The sequence below is a fragment of the Lottia gigantea genome (genome assembly GCF_000327385.1).
Source record: "Lottia gigantea unplaced genomic scaffold LOTGIsca_46, whole genome shotgun sequence".
NCBI classification, from domain to species: Eukaryota; Metazoa; Mollusca; class Gastropoda; family Lottiidae; genus Lottia; species Lottia gigantea.
The window spans coordinates 1-19,986 of record NW_008709614.1 but is presented as its reverse complement, the minus strand read 5'-3'; the positions used below and the strand labels follow the sequence as shown (position 1 = coordinate 19,986).

Genomic DNA, 19,986 nt, shown 5'->3' with positions numbered 1-19,986 from the left:
GATCCGATAAAAACTGTAGTTTCTATCGTGCCTACAATAGAAATTTCGTTTTTACTAAGTCAAAGGCAATAACTCTGAAACCGTTCATCCGATTATTACCAATTCCGCACTTGACCAACATCTCATCAATATATAGATGCATATAAAGTTTCATCAAGATCGGATAAAAATTGTAGTCTCTATCATGCCTACAAGTCAAATTTGATGAGTGTTTACTAAGTCAAAGGCAATAACTCTGAAACTGTTCATCTGATTATTACCAGTTTCGAACTTGACCGAGATCTCATCAATATATACATGCATACGAAGTTTCATCATGATCGAATAAAAGTTAATGATTTAGTTAATGATCGATTGTGGACGAGGAATACTTCATTATGGGCGTATGAATTTTTTTCAAAACCATACCAAATCTATCAGGTTCGTTTATCATAAGAGATTTCTCAGTCAATTCATTTAAGTTATTTATTGTACAATCCAGTATCAAATTTACAATAATACGATATTTTACATACAACATCATACAATATTTTCCCATGAAGATACTTTTAATTCAAATTCAGTATTCATCAACCTATTCTCAACTGGGATGTCATCAATTACAGTTGAACAATGATAAGAGCAGTTACAGGACCTTTTATCAACCTCTTATCCCTGTCATGTTTCTAACCTTTAAGTATATAACAAGCCTATATTAGGTTTCTGTTTGATATTTCAAATATCACACACACAAAATCATTTACAGATATATGTCAATTCAATTACATAGAAAATCTTAAGCATACATCATAATAAAATATTCTCAGACATGATTTTATCTCTTCAAATTTTTTATAACAATAAATAGCAAATTAGCACTAATTACAAACCTTAATGCAACAGTTTTGGCTTTTATTCCAGATCATATCATAGCTTTTTCTCTGTATTTACCAATCGCAATCTTGTTATATCAGAGAGAATTATCTCTATCCCCAAGACAAGTGACACAAAATAAACACAATGTGGGTTACATATATATTCAAGCTCATCCACTAATCAGTAATGTGTTGTATATCTTGCCTAATGACAACCCTCTAAGGAAGATCCTTGATCAGCCTCATCTATATTTCAAGATCCAGGATACATCAAAATAAATGAACACTTTCTCAATCAATCTGCAAAAATCCATCCAGAGGCACTTAAAGCTAGAACACTAATTATGTTTTATGTTCATCTTCGTGTTCGACTTCGTCTAGGTCTAGACGAAGGAACTCTTGCACTATTAACAGATCCAGGAGTAAAGAGATTTGTTGGAGTAGTAGGTGTACCAAAAGCTCCAGCTGGGGCAGGACCAGTACCAGGAGTTGACGAACCACCTGAAATTAAGGATAAATAACAATATCAAAACAATTTAATCAACTTTCAGGATAATAACACATCATGTAAGAGATATTTGTACTAATTTTGCCTTGTAAAAATGAAAAAATAGGTTCCAAAAGGAAATTAAAGCCTAGGTACATCCAACCAGTAATTTCATTAATTGCCATCTGATAACATGAAAATCAATTCTTACCAAAGTTAAAAGAAGGATTACTTCCAGGAGCAGCAAAGTTAAAGCCACTATTCTGACTGGTGTTAGATTGACCAAATGTTGGTGCTGGGATGTTTGGTTTAGCTCGAGTTGTTTGCCCAAACTGGAAAGAGGCAATTGGAGCTACAGAGGCATTAGAAGATTGTACTGTACAATTTGGCTGTCCAAATGATGAAGTATTCTGATTTGATGTACCAAAGATGGATCCACTCTGACCAAAAGAAGGTGTGGATTGTGGTGTATTATTTCCAAATGCAGTTGTAGATGAACTTTGTCCAAACACTGACGTTGAACTGTTTTGTTGAGAATTGCCAAATGCTGGTTGTGTTGACCCAAAAGTATTGCCACTTGTCCCTCCAAAACCTGTTGCTGTTTTATTGTTTCCTGTTCCAAACGGACTAGCTTGTACACTTTGATTATTTCCAAATGAAGCAGATGTGTTTGTGGATCCAAAGGCTGGGGGTGGGTTTGATGAGCTAAATCCACCAGGTGCTGGCTGTGCAGATCCAAATGTAAAAGGTTTTGATGATACAGTTGTTCCAAATGATGTGCTATTACTAGCAGTAGCTAACTGACCTCCACCAAATGAGAAACCAGTTGCATTTTGTACAGTGGTAGTTGGTGGTTTATTCTGACCAAATGCAAAACCACTAGTAGATGAAGTACCAAAACTAGGTTTAGCATTAATATTTGATGGTGGTGCTGCTGGTGTGGAAGGAGTCATAGGAGCTCCAAATTGAAAAGCCCCTCCAGTAGTAGAAGCAGATGTATTAACACCAAAATCACTTCCTGATTCATTAGTGCTTGATGATCCAAATGTTGATGATGCAGAGCTTGTTGTTTGTGCAATATTTCCAAAATTAAAAGTAGGCTTAGGCATGCCACTTGTTATACCAGACAATTGGCCCCCTGCGTTCAGGGAATATGGTGGAGGGTTAGTTGTAGGTGTTGCTTGGGGAGCTGATGAAAGTCCAGAAAGGGCAGAAAGAGCTGACAAGGCTGTAGCTCCACCAAATCCAAACCCACCTGTTGAAGCTTGATTTTGGCCAAAACTGAAGTTTGACTGTAAAACTGATGGACCAGTGTTACTATTTATTTGAGTTGCTTGTGCTCTTTGTCCAAAATTAGTCACACTTGCAGCTGTTGATTGATGAGTTGAAGTTACAGCTTGAGATGTATGACCAAAAGCAAAAGATGGTGTTTGTTCTTTACCAGAGGAAGTGTTTCCAAATGTGAATCCACCACCATTTTTACTTGGGTTGGTGGTGTTTGAAATTGGTTTCATGCTGGGAAATGCTGCTGTAGTACTAGATGTTTTAAAACCTCCATTAAGTGATGATGTACTTGTCAATAATGACGTTGTAATTCCAGGCAAAACATTTGAGGTTTTTGGTACAGGTACATCGAATCCTGAACCCAGCTTAAAAGAACTTGCACCAAGTACTCCTGAAGCTATTGAGAATCCTGTTGGTGTTGAGGTTGTAGTGGTTGATGAGACTACAGATGTTGTAGCAGTCGTGGCAGTGGATGCAGCCCCAAATACAGGTTTAAATGTATAATTTGAAGGGGTGGCAGCTGTACTTGATGCTGTACTAACTAGACTAGTTACTGAAGTCAAAGCAGATAGGCCTAAAGAAGAACTTGGCATTCCTGATTCTAAAGTTTTGCCTATGGATGAAGTAGTAGTGACTGGGTTAGCTGTCAAAGATGTAACAGCAGTAGAGACTACTAGTGTAGTTTGTGGTTTTGAAGCTTCTGGCAGCTTTGTAGTACCAAAACTTATGGTAGCTGTTGTGGCTGTAGAACTTGTAGTTGGAGGTAAAGTTGTTGATGTCTTAGTAGCACTTAACTTCTCTTCTGAAATAAAAAACATAATCAAATAAATTTAGATAAAAAATATTGACACAGAAAACATTTAGTTTGAAACACACAAAGAATAAATTTATTATAGATTTCAATTTGCAATAATAAGATAAAATAGAAATTTACCTTTTTTGTTCTTATTTTCATGTTCTTCTGTGATTTCTTTCAGCATTTCAGTAACTCTTTTCTGTTCATCTTCACGATCCTTCTCATAATCTTCAGCACTAGCCACCACATTTGACACTGGTACCTAAATTAAATTGAATTCCTATGAAATAATACTGATTAATAGTACACGACTGAATTCAAACATAAATCTTAACATAATTCTTAATAATAAATCTGGTGTATATTGTACCAAATCTATTCAGGGCTAAGAGCAAATAATAATGATAGAAATAATACTTTCTGTTACTTTATTGACCTATGGCTCTAATTAATCTCAATCTGTCTATACTTGAATTGAAAGCACTATTATATCAAAGTTTTTAACTCTGCTATTATTGTCTGAGCAAAATAAGAAGTTTTTTGAATTTTTCTACTATTTTATGAGAATTTGAATAGCAGACTCAAAATAGTACTGTTAGTCTAAAAAGCTTTTGCTTTGATAAAAATATAAACATAAGCACACGTTATGTCTTCAAAATGAGTTTCTTTTCAAAGTCAACTTACAAAAAATTATATTTTTATCAACTCATTAAATAATTTTCGATTCATCTGATTTTCAATAGGGTTCATCCATGAGTGATTACGAACAGACAAATCCCATGACAGAATAAATGTGTGGGTGCATAAAAAAACCTGCCAATGTTTACCTTTTTAAAGCTGGTATTTAAACTTGGATAAAGTGAGAGTCTTTTCTTAGTAGATTTTTTAATTCCATCAAATAACAGCCTTTTACTTGTTGATGAATTCAACTGAAATTAAAGAGAGGGACCCTTAAAGCCCATAGCTTTTTCAAACAATCATAACCCATAACAAGCTGCATGTTTAATCACGTTGCTGTTTACAGCCATTCTGAACTTGAAACTTTGTGTGTGGACAGTCATATCAACTACATAATACATTGGGCATATAAAATAAACATAAACAAATGTAATACTTACACTTGTATTCATACTGTTTTCAGCGCTACTGGCATCATTATTACTACCACTAAATAAGTCATCATTACTTTTTCTTAGTTCTTCATTTGTTTTTAAACTGAAATAATTCAATTGTTATTGACCTCACATTCACAACATTTCAATAACCCCTTATATAACATTAACATTATTTACATCAAAACTTTTAAGAGACATGATATCAATAATATAATTTTTTGTACCGTAAGATATACAAAGAGGATTATAATTATATTGGTAAGTACATTTATAAGTAAACGTGAACGGGCAAACCAACATATATATAAGAGATTACAGCGACAGATGCGCCATAGGAGGTTGATTTGAGTCTTTCAAGTGCGGAATATTCTGAACACACATGGACTTGAAAACTCAAATAAGTTTTTACAAATACCTAGAAAGCAGAATAGTTGGTTGATTTCGTAAATATCTCATACTGACGTCTGATGATGTTGGACTAGTATTTCCTCTATTATTATCCTCTTCATTAATATCATTCATTTCCTCCATTTTACTTTCATTTTGTCTGGTTGGATAACATATACTGTGTCTTCTAGTCGGTAACTTTCCTGTTGTCTGATAAAAACATCATAAGCAGTTAGAATGAGTATTCCATACATCTAATATCGACAAAAAATAGTGAAGCTTTCCACAAATCTAAGTAAATATCTTAACTTTGGTTTAGCTATATATATATATATAAGAATATCAATAAAGTACCAAATCATTTCACTTTTTAGAATACTAACAATTAAAATTGAAAAATAACCATAAATTAACGATCTGAACCGCAAAACACACAACAGACTTTACAAATAAATACCTCTTTTAACATTGAGATTTTACTAGATCGTAAAGAACTCTTGATTGGATCATTTCTGTTGTCTTTCTTTGGTCTTTTAGCAAGAGATATTTCATGGACATCTAATGGTTCTTGACTAGGTGCAGCTGGACGTTTGACACCACCACTATCTATGGGGGTTAAAGTATATCCAGATTGAGCTAAGTCTGGGAAATTGTCAGGCATGGGTGGTATTGAGGCAGAAGATGCTGTTGATTGATTACTTTCTTGTCTCCTACAATAGACAAGGAATGAGCCATCGTTACAGTTCATGAAATGTCTCAATTGAAATCAGAAAAGCTAAGATAGAAGACCTTGCCAGAGCACCGACTTCGGCACATGAAAAGAAACTTGAGTCTCATGAAAATCAACAGAAAACGTAAAGAGGTACTGGTACAACATTTTAAAACTTTGGCATGGTGTCTGAAGTATTCCTTAACATAAATATCTTTCAGCAAATACACACAGATAAGACAATTATTGCTTTCAAATGTCAATTTAAATTTCTTTTCTGGTCCTAGAACTATATGCTGATTATGATTATTGCCTTACCTTCTCTTTGATTTTTGATTGACATCAATATCATCAAACACAGATTCTTCTTGGTGTACAAACGATCGTTTTCTGTAAAGAGCAAATCAAAGCATAAAATGTTGATATTTAATATTTTTCTTTCTTTCAACACTTAACGTGGAGGCCTACACAAAAATCTCTTCATTAATTATAATTGTAATGATGATTTCCGAAAATGTAGCTGCCGACACAATCTTATGGCAAGTGCTTACCTTAAACAACTCAAACTTAAACACCATTTAACTCACCTTCCTTCCCTTAAGGCACTAACTATAGCTTGTGTATCTGGTGCTTGAGAATGAGAGCCAATCGAGGATGATCTTTCTTTAATTGATGTAAGTCTACATGTTGGAAATCTTTGCACATCTGGTGGAGCAATTTTAACAGTATTTGGACTGTTTAATAAACTCCCATCAACAACAGCATGTTTATCTTTACGTCCTAAACGTACTACTGGTAATGATCCTAGGCTTGATGATGTTGGATGTGTAGGAGCATAATGAAAAGTATTTGATCGTTTTATGCGGGATCGATTTGCACTTGGACTTCCAAATGGACTGAAATAAACAATAATAGGCTTGATCAATAAAATTTATTACAGAAAATTACTTGTAAATGCAATTTTAATTAGATTTGTTTTTACTCTTAACACCCACTGGTTTTTAAAGAGCTCCAAGTATACAGTTCTTACATGTGTACGTTTACTCACATCATTGTAATAAATGTGCATTTTCATAAATCTGATGCAAAGTCTATATTTTGTCAATCTATTCAAAGTTAAGACTTCAATTTTCATTCATTGAAACCTGTTTCTTGATAACAAAGAGGCATTGTAAGATAGCGAAACCCAAAGAGGCTATCATCGTGGAACTGTAAGCTTAAGCTTATACTATGTGGTATACAGCTCTATGTTGTCAAATAGGTATTGCTATAGGCGTACTAGTATTGAGAATCAAGTCCAAGAAGATATGATTTGATTGTTTAAATATTACGCCAACATGTGTGGTAGAAAACTTGTTAGATTAAAATGCAGACAGACAATATCAAGAAAAGAAATGAAATTGAAATCAAGAATCAAAGTTAGATGATTATATCATGGTATCCTACCTTAAAGTATCATTGAATCCCAACGCTTGTTTCACTTGAGGAATAAATGGTGATCCAAGTAGTGGCCCAGAAGCATTAAAGATCGAAACATCATTTGAGTTCCTTTCACTTTTAAAACTGGAATTATTAAAAGTTGATTTATTTAAAAAGCTTTCTTCAGGTTTTACCCTTGTTATTTTCAAAGATCCTCTTCTAGCCAAAGTTATGGGTCGAGGGTTAGAACTACCAGAAAGAGGATGTTTTTCTGTAAACGATTTATTTGAAAATTGTGACGATCGACCAGTAAACGAGGTCTGTTGTTGTTGATTGTTTTCTTTATTTGAAGGCTTTGATTCTTGTTTTATACAGTGAGGGTGGTCTTTTCTCCCACTCAATTCCGACTTTTTCCTGAAAGGATTCCAATTCTTGAACATTTTTGTCTTTACGGTTTTCCGTCTCAACAGTGTGTTATTGAATGTAGCGCCCCAGTCATTCCCATAATGCGCAGCATGAGTGCCGTCGAGCGGAACGAATCGATCATGGACCTCTAAAACTAAAAGAAATGTCACAGATAAAAGTAAAGCAGTATAAAAGCTGATGCATATCCAACAAGATAAAAATACTATTAAAATTATGAAATAAATATATAATTTAAGCAACATTTCTTATAAAAACACAACATTTCTAAAATAAATCGTCTGTTAAAAAACAAATATGGCGTCGCAAGGAAGATGTTACAAAATATAGAAATGTCTATTGGATAAAAAAAAAGTAATAAATGAATATTGGCATCACCTAAAAAATCTGAAAAATTAAAATTTGACAGTAAATACAACCGGTTTGTTCTAGGGCCGAGAACTGATATTTTGAAGATAAATTGGAACATTTTATTTCAGAGGCACCGACCAACCTACAATTTCATTGGCTAAGACACAGATCAATGGTGGATATGAGCGCAATTTTTTAAAACTGTCTGGCCTAATTTAAATACACAAAATTTTCTGGGTAAATACATTCTCTCATTTCTCATTGCCTGATAAAGACGAAAGAATCATCGTCGAAACGTCGCAAGTTATTTATTAAAGTAATTGTTATCCATATAATTGTGTTCGTGTTAATATCATCAATTACTAAATGCCACTCAAGGAAGTTCTTACAAGTGTGTATGAATATCAGAACGAGTGGATTAATTGGCTGGATTAGGCTAGTTGAATGAATAATTAAAATCCGAATTATCACCAATTCAATGACAATGATCAAATGCCCATCACTGCATCAGTGGACTGAGTTTGTTTTTAAAAAGTGATCAGAGTGTGTTTTGGTCCAAGTTAGCCCAATGATCATCTTCACAACAAAAACCTAACCTAATAATATGTACATAAGCTTATATCCGACTGATCACACTTAAAGCAATTTGATAAACCAATGTTATGATTTTATGATTTAACTTTTAACTTTATTTAAGATCATCAAACAACAAACTATCATTATTTTCACAACATAAGCTATTATACGATTTGTTACAATTTCTAGACTGTTCTGTCAATAGTTTAAACTTTTTCCTTTCTTTTTAGGCTTAAGCTTGAAGCTGAAATAAAAGAGATTTAGCAAAATGAGTTTTGAGTTTACTATACCAATCAATTTAGATTGTTTATTAAGTAAAACTAATGTCAGTCAGTATGTTGTTGAAGAAGTTTTACCATTAAGAATTATACCAGGAGCTGTACAAGGTAAATATAGCCATAAGCTTTTGATGTTTTGTAAAAGAAATATAAGGAAATGTTTTGTCAATGAAGTGTAAAGAGTACAAGATGCAAATACTATTATGAAATTAAAGATAGCATACTAGGTAATGTAGTCTGTGGGTATATCCTTGACCACTCTTTAACATAACTTTTGAATCTTACATTAGGATCCTTCTTACCTGGTTTTACAAGGATATAAAAGCATATCTGTTGTCAATATACAATTATACATTAATAAAGTGTAGGATTCTGGGTAGTAATCTGACCATGGTCACGGTAAGCTGAGGTACAAGTAGGTGCCTCCGCATTATTGTAGCATAAATAGAGGTTAAAAATTCACTCTTGCTTAGTTGTCCCTGAAGAGTTCAACCTGATTTAAAGCTGAGGGTGTCCGAGAGTTAAGTTCCCTGTTCTTCTTTCTTTGTTAATTATATATTATTGATGTCACTTCAAATTACAAAATTTAACGTAGTAAGCTTATTTAAACAGTGTACAGTATTGAAAAATTTTACCTGAATTCTCCAAAAAACATTTGTTAATATTGTGAAGTGATTGTTAGAGTAATCCTTGTTTTATGACTTCTTTGACTTGTGCTCATATCATTTAATTATTATTTCAGATTTTAAATTTGCTGTGAGAAATGATAATTTTGCTGTTTTGAACCACTTTGATACTGCTTATAGCCTCCTGTCGTAAGTTGTGATCTACTTCTTTATTTCTTACTGTTTTGTATTTTAGTAGTTTTCAAATGCACAGTACTGGTACAATAAATAAATTGGAATAAGATTAAATCATATATAATAGAATCACATGTTTCATTGCATTTATTATTGTTTGTTTTCAATTTGTTTGATCAATTACTATGTTTTAAAGATCATAAAATAATTTGTCACTGTCTATAATGCACATCTCCAGTTAGACAAGCCCTTATTAGGGTAACTGCTGTAAATAAAATTTTGACCTATATAAATATGTTTAAAGTTCTTGAAGTGTTTTGAATTAACAATATCATATAAAACAATTCTTGTGAACATGTTTCAGTCTTTAAATTTTCGCCTATATAATTATTAACCTGTATTTGGTATGATGTTATTATACCTGTAATACTATATACTATTTTTTTATAGTCTACAAAAAGATTTTGAAGATGCTATTAAAGAAGAAATGTGGGATATTCTTCTTCAAGGTAATATTAAAGTTGGGTTCCCTTATTTACTTTTATGAAAATGAAAATGCTAATACTTATATGAATAGAAAGTAAAAGTGTTTTTAATGAATTAGAAGAGAATTATGAGCAGAATTCCAATGAGTGGCCGAGGGTGAACATACAAATTGTTACAATGCGTGTTCCAATCATAAGTGAATGTTGCCATTGATTTTGTAGTTGGACAATGTGTTACAAATGAAATAGCTCATGGTTTAGAAGATCCAGAATTAACACCAGACTTCAAATTACAGTTATTAAATACTTTAAAAATGACCTGTTATCTCATCTGTCAGTTTATAGACATGTTTGAGGTTGAAGATACTAAACCTGGTATACAAATTAACGTTGGCAAGGTAAATTCATATTTTCTTTAATGTTTATTTCCTGTTTTGAATAAACTAATGCCATGTGAATTAAAGAAGGCTAAAGTAGATATTGGATTAGCAAAATTGGAGCCTTGATCGAAACAATATAGTTATCTCTGGTGAAAGTGTCATAGTCAAAGAAAGGATTAGTCATGATATTGATATGTAATGTTATGATTGTAGGGTCGAGGAAAGAGTAAAAAGACAACTGTCAATAAATCTGGTAGAGACTGGGAGAAAGAAAAGAAGCGTGGTGTACAAACCTTACTCAATATTATACAACCTAATCTTAATAGATTATGGGATCCACCAATAGCAGAAGAAGAGTTTGTGAAGTATGTTAAATACAAATTAAGAAATGTTTAGTTCAATCCATTATATCTTATTTAGTTACTGCTTCATTTTTGTTACCCTGAGGAGGATTCAAACCACGGAACCTAATTGTCTAACGATTAACAACAACTATAACTGAAGAGAGGAAGACTGTTGAAAAAGTATTTCATTTGTTTTTATACCTTTTTTTATAAATGTATTTTCAGTCTAGTAAGTAACTGTTGCTATAGACTATTAGAGAATCCAGCTATTGTTAGAACTAAAGATATTAGAGATGTAATATCACAATTATTAGGAGTTTTAATCAAGAAATATAACCATAGTTTAGGTGAGTTTACAGTTTCAGCTTTTGATCTGTTTAAATCTTATTATTCCTAACCAGATCTGATTTCTTTTTCTAAAGTAATATCAGACTTAATGGTTTATTTCTGCTGCTGTAACTCTTATTCAAGCTGCAAAGTGACTGGAACTTCCAATTTCAAACAATAATTAATAATTCATCTTTGACTTGCATAATACTTTATGATACGAGATTTTTGATAGTTTGTTCTTTGCAAAAAAAACTTCTGTTATTATTGTTTCATTTCCTGTGTGGTCATTATTAAAACCTCTAGAGGTAGAATATGTCATACTGGTGATGATTGATATCTTGTCAAATGTTCTAATTTAAAGAACGCTGTCAGTGTGCCTATGTTATCTTGCCATGAGAGCTGTCATCTACTATACAATATTTTAATAATGATATTTTAAGGTGCCAGTTTGAAGATTATGCAGTTATTACAACATTTTGAACATTTAGTAGTACCAATAGTACAGATACTGGAGATTTTTGTTAATCAATATCAAGATAAGAGTATTATCAGTGAACTAATGAGGTAAATATAGAAACATGAAACTCTGAAAAGAAAGAAATAAGTATATTTTACAAGGATAACAAGGTTTACAGTTAAGGATCCTTTGTACCAGTTGGTTCCTGAACAAACCTCTTCCAAAAAGTAGGATGTAAAACTCTATTCATTCATTGAACAAACCTCTTGGCATTTTTTTTTCTGGATAGGTAACATGTTTCAGGTTCTGTTTAAGTATTTATATGTAGGAAGTTTTGTAAAAATTAAATGTGCAAATTATTAGTAAGGATATTAGGCACTTAACAGCACTTTTGACACACTTCAATTAAAACTTGTAACTGTTTTAACAAAGTTGAACAATTTTGCAGAGAAATAGGTAGATTAGATTCAAGAGACATTGCTAAAGATACATCTGGTACCAGAATTTTAGCTCAGTTTCTAGTGGAATTATCACATCAACTACCAGCGGCCATGTTACCTACTATCAGTGTATTGATAGGGCATTTAGATGGAGAGGTATGGTTTTAGTTCTTATAGTACCACAAATATAAATACTGTTACATGATGTTAAAATGTTGATCTTTAAGCGCTCCCAACTCAGACTTTAAGCTATTTGATGTGTGAGTTTTAAATCAAAGAAATAAATGCTATTTTTTATTAAATAAGAATTGATATTAAAACTATATGAAAGATGTTATTGTTATTATTTTATTTTAGTCCTATACATTAAGAAATGGTGTATTAAGTGTTATTGGTGAAATGCTAGTAAAAGTGTTAAGTCAAGAGAATTTAGAAGACAAGTTAAAATCAACTAGAGAATGTTTTCTTGATAAATTAGAGGTAAAATTCAACTCTTTGATCATGGCCATTATTAGATGCAAAAAGTGTTTTTTAAAACTTCATTCAAACAAAAAGCAATGCCTCTTTTTCATTGGACGAAAACTGTATTAGAATTGATTGGTAGCTTATATCTGAAATCATAAAAAATGTTCCTTTCTTTTTATCTAGGATCATATTCACGATGTGAATGCCTTTGTTAGAAGTCGTGTATTACAGATATGGCTACATATAGTGAATGAAAAGGTAGAGTGATTAATAAACCTTTATCATTGTCGAGTAGCCGCATACATTTTATTTACTATTCCACAATTTTCTGGATCAACTAATTAGACTTTGATCGCTTACCTTACCTGGAAGTAGATTTTGAGATCGTATCTCAGATGTTGATGGTATCGCGAAAATTTTCCTTTGTTTATTTATACGAGCTTTGTATAGTCAAAATGCAATGTCAAAGATCCCAGGGAAGTTGCAAATTTGTAGGAAGGTAGTCAAATGGGTTCATTACAATTTTAGCAATTTTATTTTTGATCCTGAAATGCTTTCAGTGTTTACCTCTTCCAAGACAAGAAAATTTAGTAAATCTAATATTAGGAAGGTTACAAGATAAATCATCACAAGTGAGAAAGTATGCTATCCAGTTGATGATTGCCTTGATGAAAAACAATCCTTTTGCTTCAAAGGTCAGTATATTATATTTACATATTTAATTAAAATGACCTGTATCAAGAGACCTGATTTGACATTGTCAGTAATAGATTGTAATTGATAATCTTTTGGACTGTGTAAAGTTTAGTTCTAAATGCCTGGCTATGGTTACTCCAAAATTTAAACTGGGGTAAGTCTATGCTAATGATGTACATGCCTTTAAAAAGCAAAAAAAAAAAAAAAACAACTTTTATTTATTTGTATAATTGATGTAGTTGCCAGTAGAAGAATTACAGGCTAGTTATGAAAAAGAAAAAGAAAAATTGAAAGAAATGACTCCAGAAGAAACCGATATTAGTGGTAAATATTTGTTATTAATATAGATAACATCTTATATAGGTAATCCACGTTTCTATCAACCTCACTGTAAGTGTTGCGGATGAATGTAGAAATTCTACAGTTTTGGCTCCACAACCAATGTTAGATTTAAAAAAGGATTATATCATTCCTTTCTCTTTGATTAATGGATAAAACCTGCTCGGCCATACTAATATTGATATTATTATATCATTGAAGACAAACTAGTCTAGTCATACAGAGTTGAAATGTCATATTTAATATAGGCCTACTATTATATTCTAGCTGTAATGAAAGATCTAGAAGAATGTTGGGAGGCAGTAGAGAAGAAATTAAGAGACCATGTTTTTAACCATGATGAAGATGAAGCAGAGACACCAGAAGAGGAACCATCTACATGTACTGAAAACACTCAAGAGGAACTCAATGCAGAGAAGTAAGTGTAAAACTTTATTTTGAAGACAAATCCAAACAAATTCTGCTGAACATAGACATTTTCTTGTGATTTCTTTGTGTAAGTAGGCAAACTACCGACAACAATGAACGTCATGCTTTATCGACAACAATGAAAGTCATGCTTTATTGAATAATTTGTATCTGATTCACAGGAAAAATAATGTTAGCTTTTATGTGAATGAAATAAAATTAAAATATTGGTTGTAGGATGTTAGAAAAGATCTATAAAGAATTAACAGATGAAGTGTATTCTACTTGTATACAATCATTAAAAACAGCTCATACAAGATGGTCAGATGAAATGGTATTTCAGTTTAAACAGCATGTATCAGAAGAGTAAGCTTAAGATTGATTTTATTGGTCTTGATAAGATGGGTCTCTTTTTATTGAACTTATCTTTGCCAGAACCTGTACAACAGATATTATATTACCATCCTTTATTTCACTGAGCTAGTCAGGTTAACATAATCTTCTCTGTTTTATATCTGTAGTTTATATTCTGGATTCTATTACACTTGTTTTAATACTCATATTAATTCACAAGTTGAAAAAATATAAGAATGAGAATTTGGCAAATTACTCAACACGATCTAGTACTCTAGCCTATAACTGCTAATCTCATATAAAGAAATCTGTGATAAGGAAACTATTCCATGCTTTAAAGGCTATGTTTATATAAAATTTTAATTATGGTGTTCAGAGAAAAAGATCTGAACAGTGAAGAAGAGTTAGAAGAAGAGAGTGAAAGAGAACTTGAGATAGAAAATGAAGGAATAATAAGTTGTTTAAAAGATATATATTTGGTACAAAAGAAATCAGAAGTATTATCATCTGATCCTGCCAGTCAACCAGATACATCAGTTCTAAATGATATCACCAAACAACAAGTACTAGTACAATATTTAAAGGTAAATATACCTTTATTCATATATTGTACTCATAAATTTATTAAAATTAAAGCTACATTTTTATGCTAGTATATTTTTTTGAAAGTGCCAAAAATTTATGAAATTATTTATTGAAATGTGTTTGCATTGTATTTCGGATGACATAGGGTTGCAAGGCATATATAAATTTGGTATGGGTTCGGAGTTTCCTGATCATAGTTATTCTTGATAAACAATTGCTAGGGTTTGTTTTTACTTATAGTTTAAACATGTTATTCAATAGACATTGTAAATACTAAGTTTTTCACTTTCACAAAGATTCTCAAAATAGTTTTGGTCTTTTCATTCCAGGATTCAACAACATTTGCTGATCATATACAACAAGCTGTACCTATCATTTGTCAGCTGCTGGGGTCTAAAACTACCAGTGATGTATTTGAAGCTATTGAGTTTTTTGTCACAGGATTTGAGTTTGGTGTAACAGCCACTATGCTGGGGATAAGAAGAATGTTGGTATTGATATGGTCTAGTGAAGAAACAATAAAAGAATCAGTAGTAAATGCCTACAAAAGATTGTATTTAAATCCAAATGCTGGTGGTAATCAAAGGTTTGTCAAAATTTTGCTGAAAGTATTTTTCTTCATGATTCGTGTAAAGGAGACGTAAGCCTTTTTATACACATATTGCCGTTGCCCCTGTTTGTAGGTCCGTCTGTCCGTTCACATTTCTTGTAAGCTACAGTTTTTTCTGATCTTGATGTAACTTGGTATGCATGTATATATTGATGAGATCTTGGTCAAGCTCGAACTTGGTAATAAATTGGATGAATTGTGTCTGAGTTATTGCCCTTGACTTACAAAAAAAGGGTCAAATTTGGCTTGTCGGCGCAATAGAGACTACAGTTTTTATCTGATCTTGATGAAACTTGGTATGCATGTATATATTGATGGGATCTCAGTCAAGTTCGTAATTGGTCATAATCGGATGAACAGTTTCAGAGGTATTGTTAATGTTTGAATTTGATGAACTGTTTCAGGTTTTTGCCTTGACTTATAGACTCGAGATGATTTCAAGATTACTGTATTTGAAAATTCATTATTAAGCCACAAAAGATTTTTTTATCATTTCTGACAGCTGCCAGTGGGCGTATTTAACCTTGCCTGGCAAGCTATCTTTTAAAAAATAAAATGTAGTTTATAATGTAATTTATTAGTTTCCTGAATCCAATGACCTTTGACCTTTTTTTGCCAAAAAATAGCCATTTCATGAGGGTCTTCATTTTGATGTGATATGTTTATGCGCAAAATTCAGATGACCGGTCATAACTATGAGGAAACAAAGTTATATGGCTGGTATATAGTATTGTTGAATAGCTTCACAAATAGCCAGTCTTTAACTGGAAAAATATTAGATGGTATTCTCTTCAACATTCTACATATATTTGTTTTTAGAACTGTAGCTCTGGCTATAGTGAAGAATTTATCAGCTTTATTACAAGGTGCTAGTTTAGGTGATATAACATCTTTTGATGCCTTGGTAAGTAGATTTAACTTACATTACTTCAGTTTTAACTGAACTCGATATAGCCCTACTATTTATAACAAATTTAATAGTTAAATGGGAAGATTCTGCTTAGCCATTAAACCTATTTATTTGAATTGATTAAAAATTGATGGAGCTATAGTATTTTCAAGTTATGATATAATGATAGAATGAGGTGAATTCAAATTCAAACTTGATCTTCAAATTAAAGGCCCATATGATGTGGAACATATATTGCAACACCAATGTATGGCAGTAAGTCCTGTTAACAGTCAACCCTGGCTCCTCCACCATTGAAAATGCAATAGTTCCTCAAGGTCTCAATGCAGTTATGTGACTTTTTTTAACAGTGTCTTTTTTCATCAATTGCACGTATAAGTGAGTATATAAACATGTTATTGTCTATGTTTTATATTATAATAGATACAACAATTTGTAAAGAGTGATGATATAGGACAGACTGTTATACAAGTTTTGTGGGAGAAATTTATACCTAAAATACCTAATACTACAATAGAGGAGAGTAGAGCTGCTTTATTATTACTGTCTATGATAGCTGGGTACGTATTTTATGTCTTTGAGATTATCCATGTAAATAGAGAAAAATAGGTTTACACAATATTAGGTAGAATATAAAAAATTGAATTTAAACAAACTACTATTTAAACAGTAATACTCACCCTACCTAAAGAATAAGGTTAACTACTTAGACTCAGATGGGTAAAATAACTAAAAATATCTTAGCAAAACAATACAATTTCTATTATTGGATTATGGTTTGCCGGTGTCTGTGTATTTTTCTGTGTATATATGTATTAATATGTGACTTTCTGTGATAAACTGTAAAAGTCTATATGTATAAATCTGTAATTTTCAGAGCTAAACCTGAGATAGTCAAGAGTAATATAGATGTATTAGTTAATGAAGGATTGGGTATGAGAGCTGAAACTGATATGTTATTAGCTCAAATAACATGTAGAACTTTACTCAAACTAGCTGCTGGCAAAAAGGTAAGCTGACTTTAATTCTCTTTAATTAAATTAAGAACCCTTTCTATATATTTATAGTTGAAGGAAGCACAATACTTTTCAGCGTTATTTCATTCTAAATCCGAAGCATCATGAACCTTGAATGCAATTGAAGCTATTAAGAAAGATAGCCTCAGATGTTTTGACAGGATTTTCATTAACCTAAGATGTTATCCTTGTAAAAAAAATATTTGTTTCAATGTCTAAGAATGTATTTTATCAAAGATCTTTGATGAAATGGTAATGGCGGTCATGGATAGCTTATAAAGTATTTCTATTCTTAATTCTTCTTTCAGACTAAAGGTGAAGTAGCAGCAGAACCATTCAAATTTTCAGAAAGTCATGAAATGTTCCAAAGACTTTCATTTTTATTGGTACATTGTAAGTTATGGTTCCATTTTCTGTTTTGAATAACTTAAAAAATCAAGATAATGTTTAATACCAATCATGGTTTATTTGACTGGTTATTTCGAATTCAACATGATCACAAGCCAATCTTTTTGTATCTGAGATTCTTATATTTACATAACTTATAATCCCTGATCTTAATAGAACCAAACTGTCATCAGCAGAATGGGTTAAATGAAACAACCAATCAGTTTGTTTTTGTCACATTTCTCAACCACTTCTTCATTACTGAACAAGATTCTGAATATAATCTTTGAATGGCATTAGAAGTAGTAGTAGTATATCAATTCTTATTTAACTAAATGTTTTTTCTCTGTCTATATTTACAGCTGTAAGGAATACAGAAACAAAGGTCTGGGTACCATTTGCTGAACAAGCTATTAATGTAATATATAAACTGAGTGAACAGCCTGATATTATAGCTGGCGAAATAATTAAAAATATAGCTAAGGAGGTAGTGAAATCTTATCAGTCGATTGATATTGATCAACCTAGTACATCTTCTCAAACTGAAGGTAGGTTTCTTTTCGCACAAAGGTATATACTATGACAGTTTTCTTTGATATTAGGGCATGTGGGAAGGTTTGTGGAATCAAATAAAATAATTTAAAAAAAAGAGCTAGATTTAAGTGTTCATTGAGCAATGAATTTATGCACTGTTCTTGTTAATATCCCAATGACAGAAGAAAAGCAATCTATTTTTTATTCTAGAGACAGAAGCTAAAGTATCAACAGTTTCAACATTAGTATTAACTCGCTTATTGTCAGTGAGTGGCCATGTTGCTTTACGCCACTTAGTACATCTAGATAGTAATGTATTTGGTGAAATGAAAAGAAGAAGAGCTATACAAGAAGAAAAGAAAGAAAAAGAACAAGCTAATAAAAAATCTACAAGAATATCTGGTGTGACTACACCTAAACCTAAGGTATTGAACTCAATATTTTCTATGACTAAGTGATTTAACTACCATTAAGCCAGAGTTAAATTTAATTTATGCGACAGATCAACCTGGATTCTACACTATTCTCTTCCCTATATTTATGAAATTGAATCAAAATTTAAATCATTAATAAAGTTTTTCAAATTCGATCCTGTTTAAGTGAAACATCTAATCGATTAAATCTATTTAAAATGTTCTGAAGGTGAAAAATCAAATAACATTCTGAATTCCTTATCAATAGTATATTATGTATATATATTTATATATATATATATAGGATGATCAAACAGAGAATATAGAAGATGAACTAGGACTAGCTGGTGCTGCAGCTGAAGATGCTGAAGCTGAATATATACGTAGAATCTGTGAAACAGATATTGTTACAGGTATTTAATCAAATATTTTCAGTTGTTATCAGTTGTGGCATCGGCCTTATAAGGATTAGATTCAACAGCTCTAAGCACTTGGTAACATTTTTACTTGCCACCAATTGAGCTTTTCAAAAAAAATGTTTTATGAAGTAAATTTCTGTAGAATTCAGATCCAATCTCAATTTAATTTGAATAGAATGATTTAGTGTCATTATAAATAAAGTAGCCATGTTGTATTGTTCTGTTTATTTTTGCAGGAGAGAATTTATTAAGTACGTTACATCCGTTGATAGTAGCTGTTTGTACTGATTCAACTAAATACCCTGACACACAACTTCGTACTGCAGCTACATTAGCTTTAGCTAAGTTTACTATGGTTAGGTAAGACTTTCTCACATTTTAGATCCATTAAATCTCTAAATCCGAATTCTTTTATCATTATTTGTTGACATGATCAAACATCTTTGATTTATTATTTTGAGAAGGTTTTGAGTACAGTGGACTTTCTTTTATGGTGATACAAAAATGCGATATCTTGTTGTAAATTTCAGTTCTGAGTTTTGCGATGCTCATCTACAGTTATTATTTACCATCTTAGAGAAATCTCCTAACCCCGCCATCAGAGCTAATACTATTATAGCACTGGGAGATCTTAGTTTTAGATTCCCTAATCTAATAGAACCTTGGACACCTCATCTTTATGGCAGGTAGGTATTAATTTATTTCATCTTAGAAGTTGTTCATGTTTATCACATAACTATGGAAACATGTACTTGAATTGATGAGGTAGATATAGACTCTATGCTGTTGTAAAAGAAATCTGAATGTATCAAAATAATGTTATTGTTTAAGGTTAAGAGATGAATCTGCTCAAGTGAGAAAGAATACATTACAAGTATTAACTCATCTGATATTAAATGATATGGTCAAGGTTAAAGGTCAGATCAGTGAATTAG

At 31.8% G+C, this 19,986-nt stretch overlaps 2 protein-coding genes across 2 annotated transcripts; one reads left to right on the top strand and one right to left on the bottom strand.

Moving 5' to 3' along the window:
* Positions 1 to 453: 453 nt before the first annotated feature.
* On the bottom strand, positions 454 to 7,767 carry LOTGIDRAFT_233991 (hypothetical protein). Its single transcript, XM_009061066.1, has 12 exons — positions 7,681 to 7,767; positions 7,079 to 7,195; positions 6,220 to 6,528; positions 5,951 to 6,022; positions 5,381 to 5,633; positions 4,952 to 5,133; positions 4,540 to 4,636; positions 4,249 to 4,350; positions 3,560 to 3,683; positions 1,553 to 3,427; positions 1,179 to 1,355; positions 454 to 1,130 (listed from the first exon to the last, which is right to left on the bottom strand). The coding sequence occupies exons 5-11, from the start codon at positions 5,582 to 5,584 to the stop codon at positions 1,210 to 1,212; spliced, it is 2,730 nt and encodes a 909-aa protein (XP_009059314.1). The 5' UTR covers positions 5,585 to 5,633; positions 5,951 to 6,022; positions 6,220 to 6,528; positions 7,079 to 7,195; positions 7,681 to 7,767; the 3' UTR covers positions 454 to 1,130; positions 1,179 to 1,209.
* Positions 7,768 to 8,669: 902 nt separating this feature from the next.
* LOTGIDRAFT_61640 (hypothetical protein) lies at positions 8,670 to 19,986 on the top strand (the record flags this gene model as incomplete). The annotated part of the gene is made up of 25 exons (XM_009061054.1): positions 8,670 to 8,787; positions 9,422 to 9,494; positions 9,930 to 9,988; positions 10,187 to 10,353; positions 10,558 to 10,709; positions 10,914 to 11,035; positions 11,459 to 11,582; positions 11,924 to 12,071; positions 12,273 to 12,395; positions 12,564 to 12,638; positions 12,941 to 13,075; positions 13,316 to 13,400; positions 13,695 to 13,833; positions 14,518 to 14,761; positions 15,092 to 15,348; positions 16,192 to 16,276; positions 16,706 to 16,842; positions 17,160 to 17,292; positions 17,607 to 17,695; positions 18,055 to 18,212; positions 18,445 to 18,621; positions 18,950 to 19,045; positions 19,288 to 19,411; positions 19,582 to 19,737; positions 19,883 to 19,986. Coding segments are annotated over 25 exons (3,280 nt in total), but the record flags the coding sequence as incomplete, so codon positions are not given.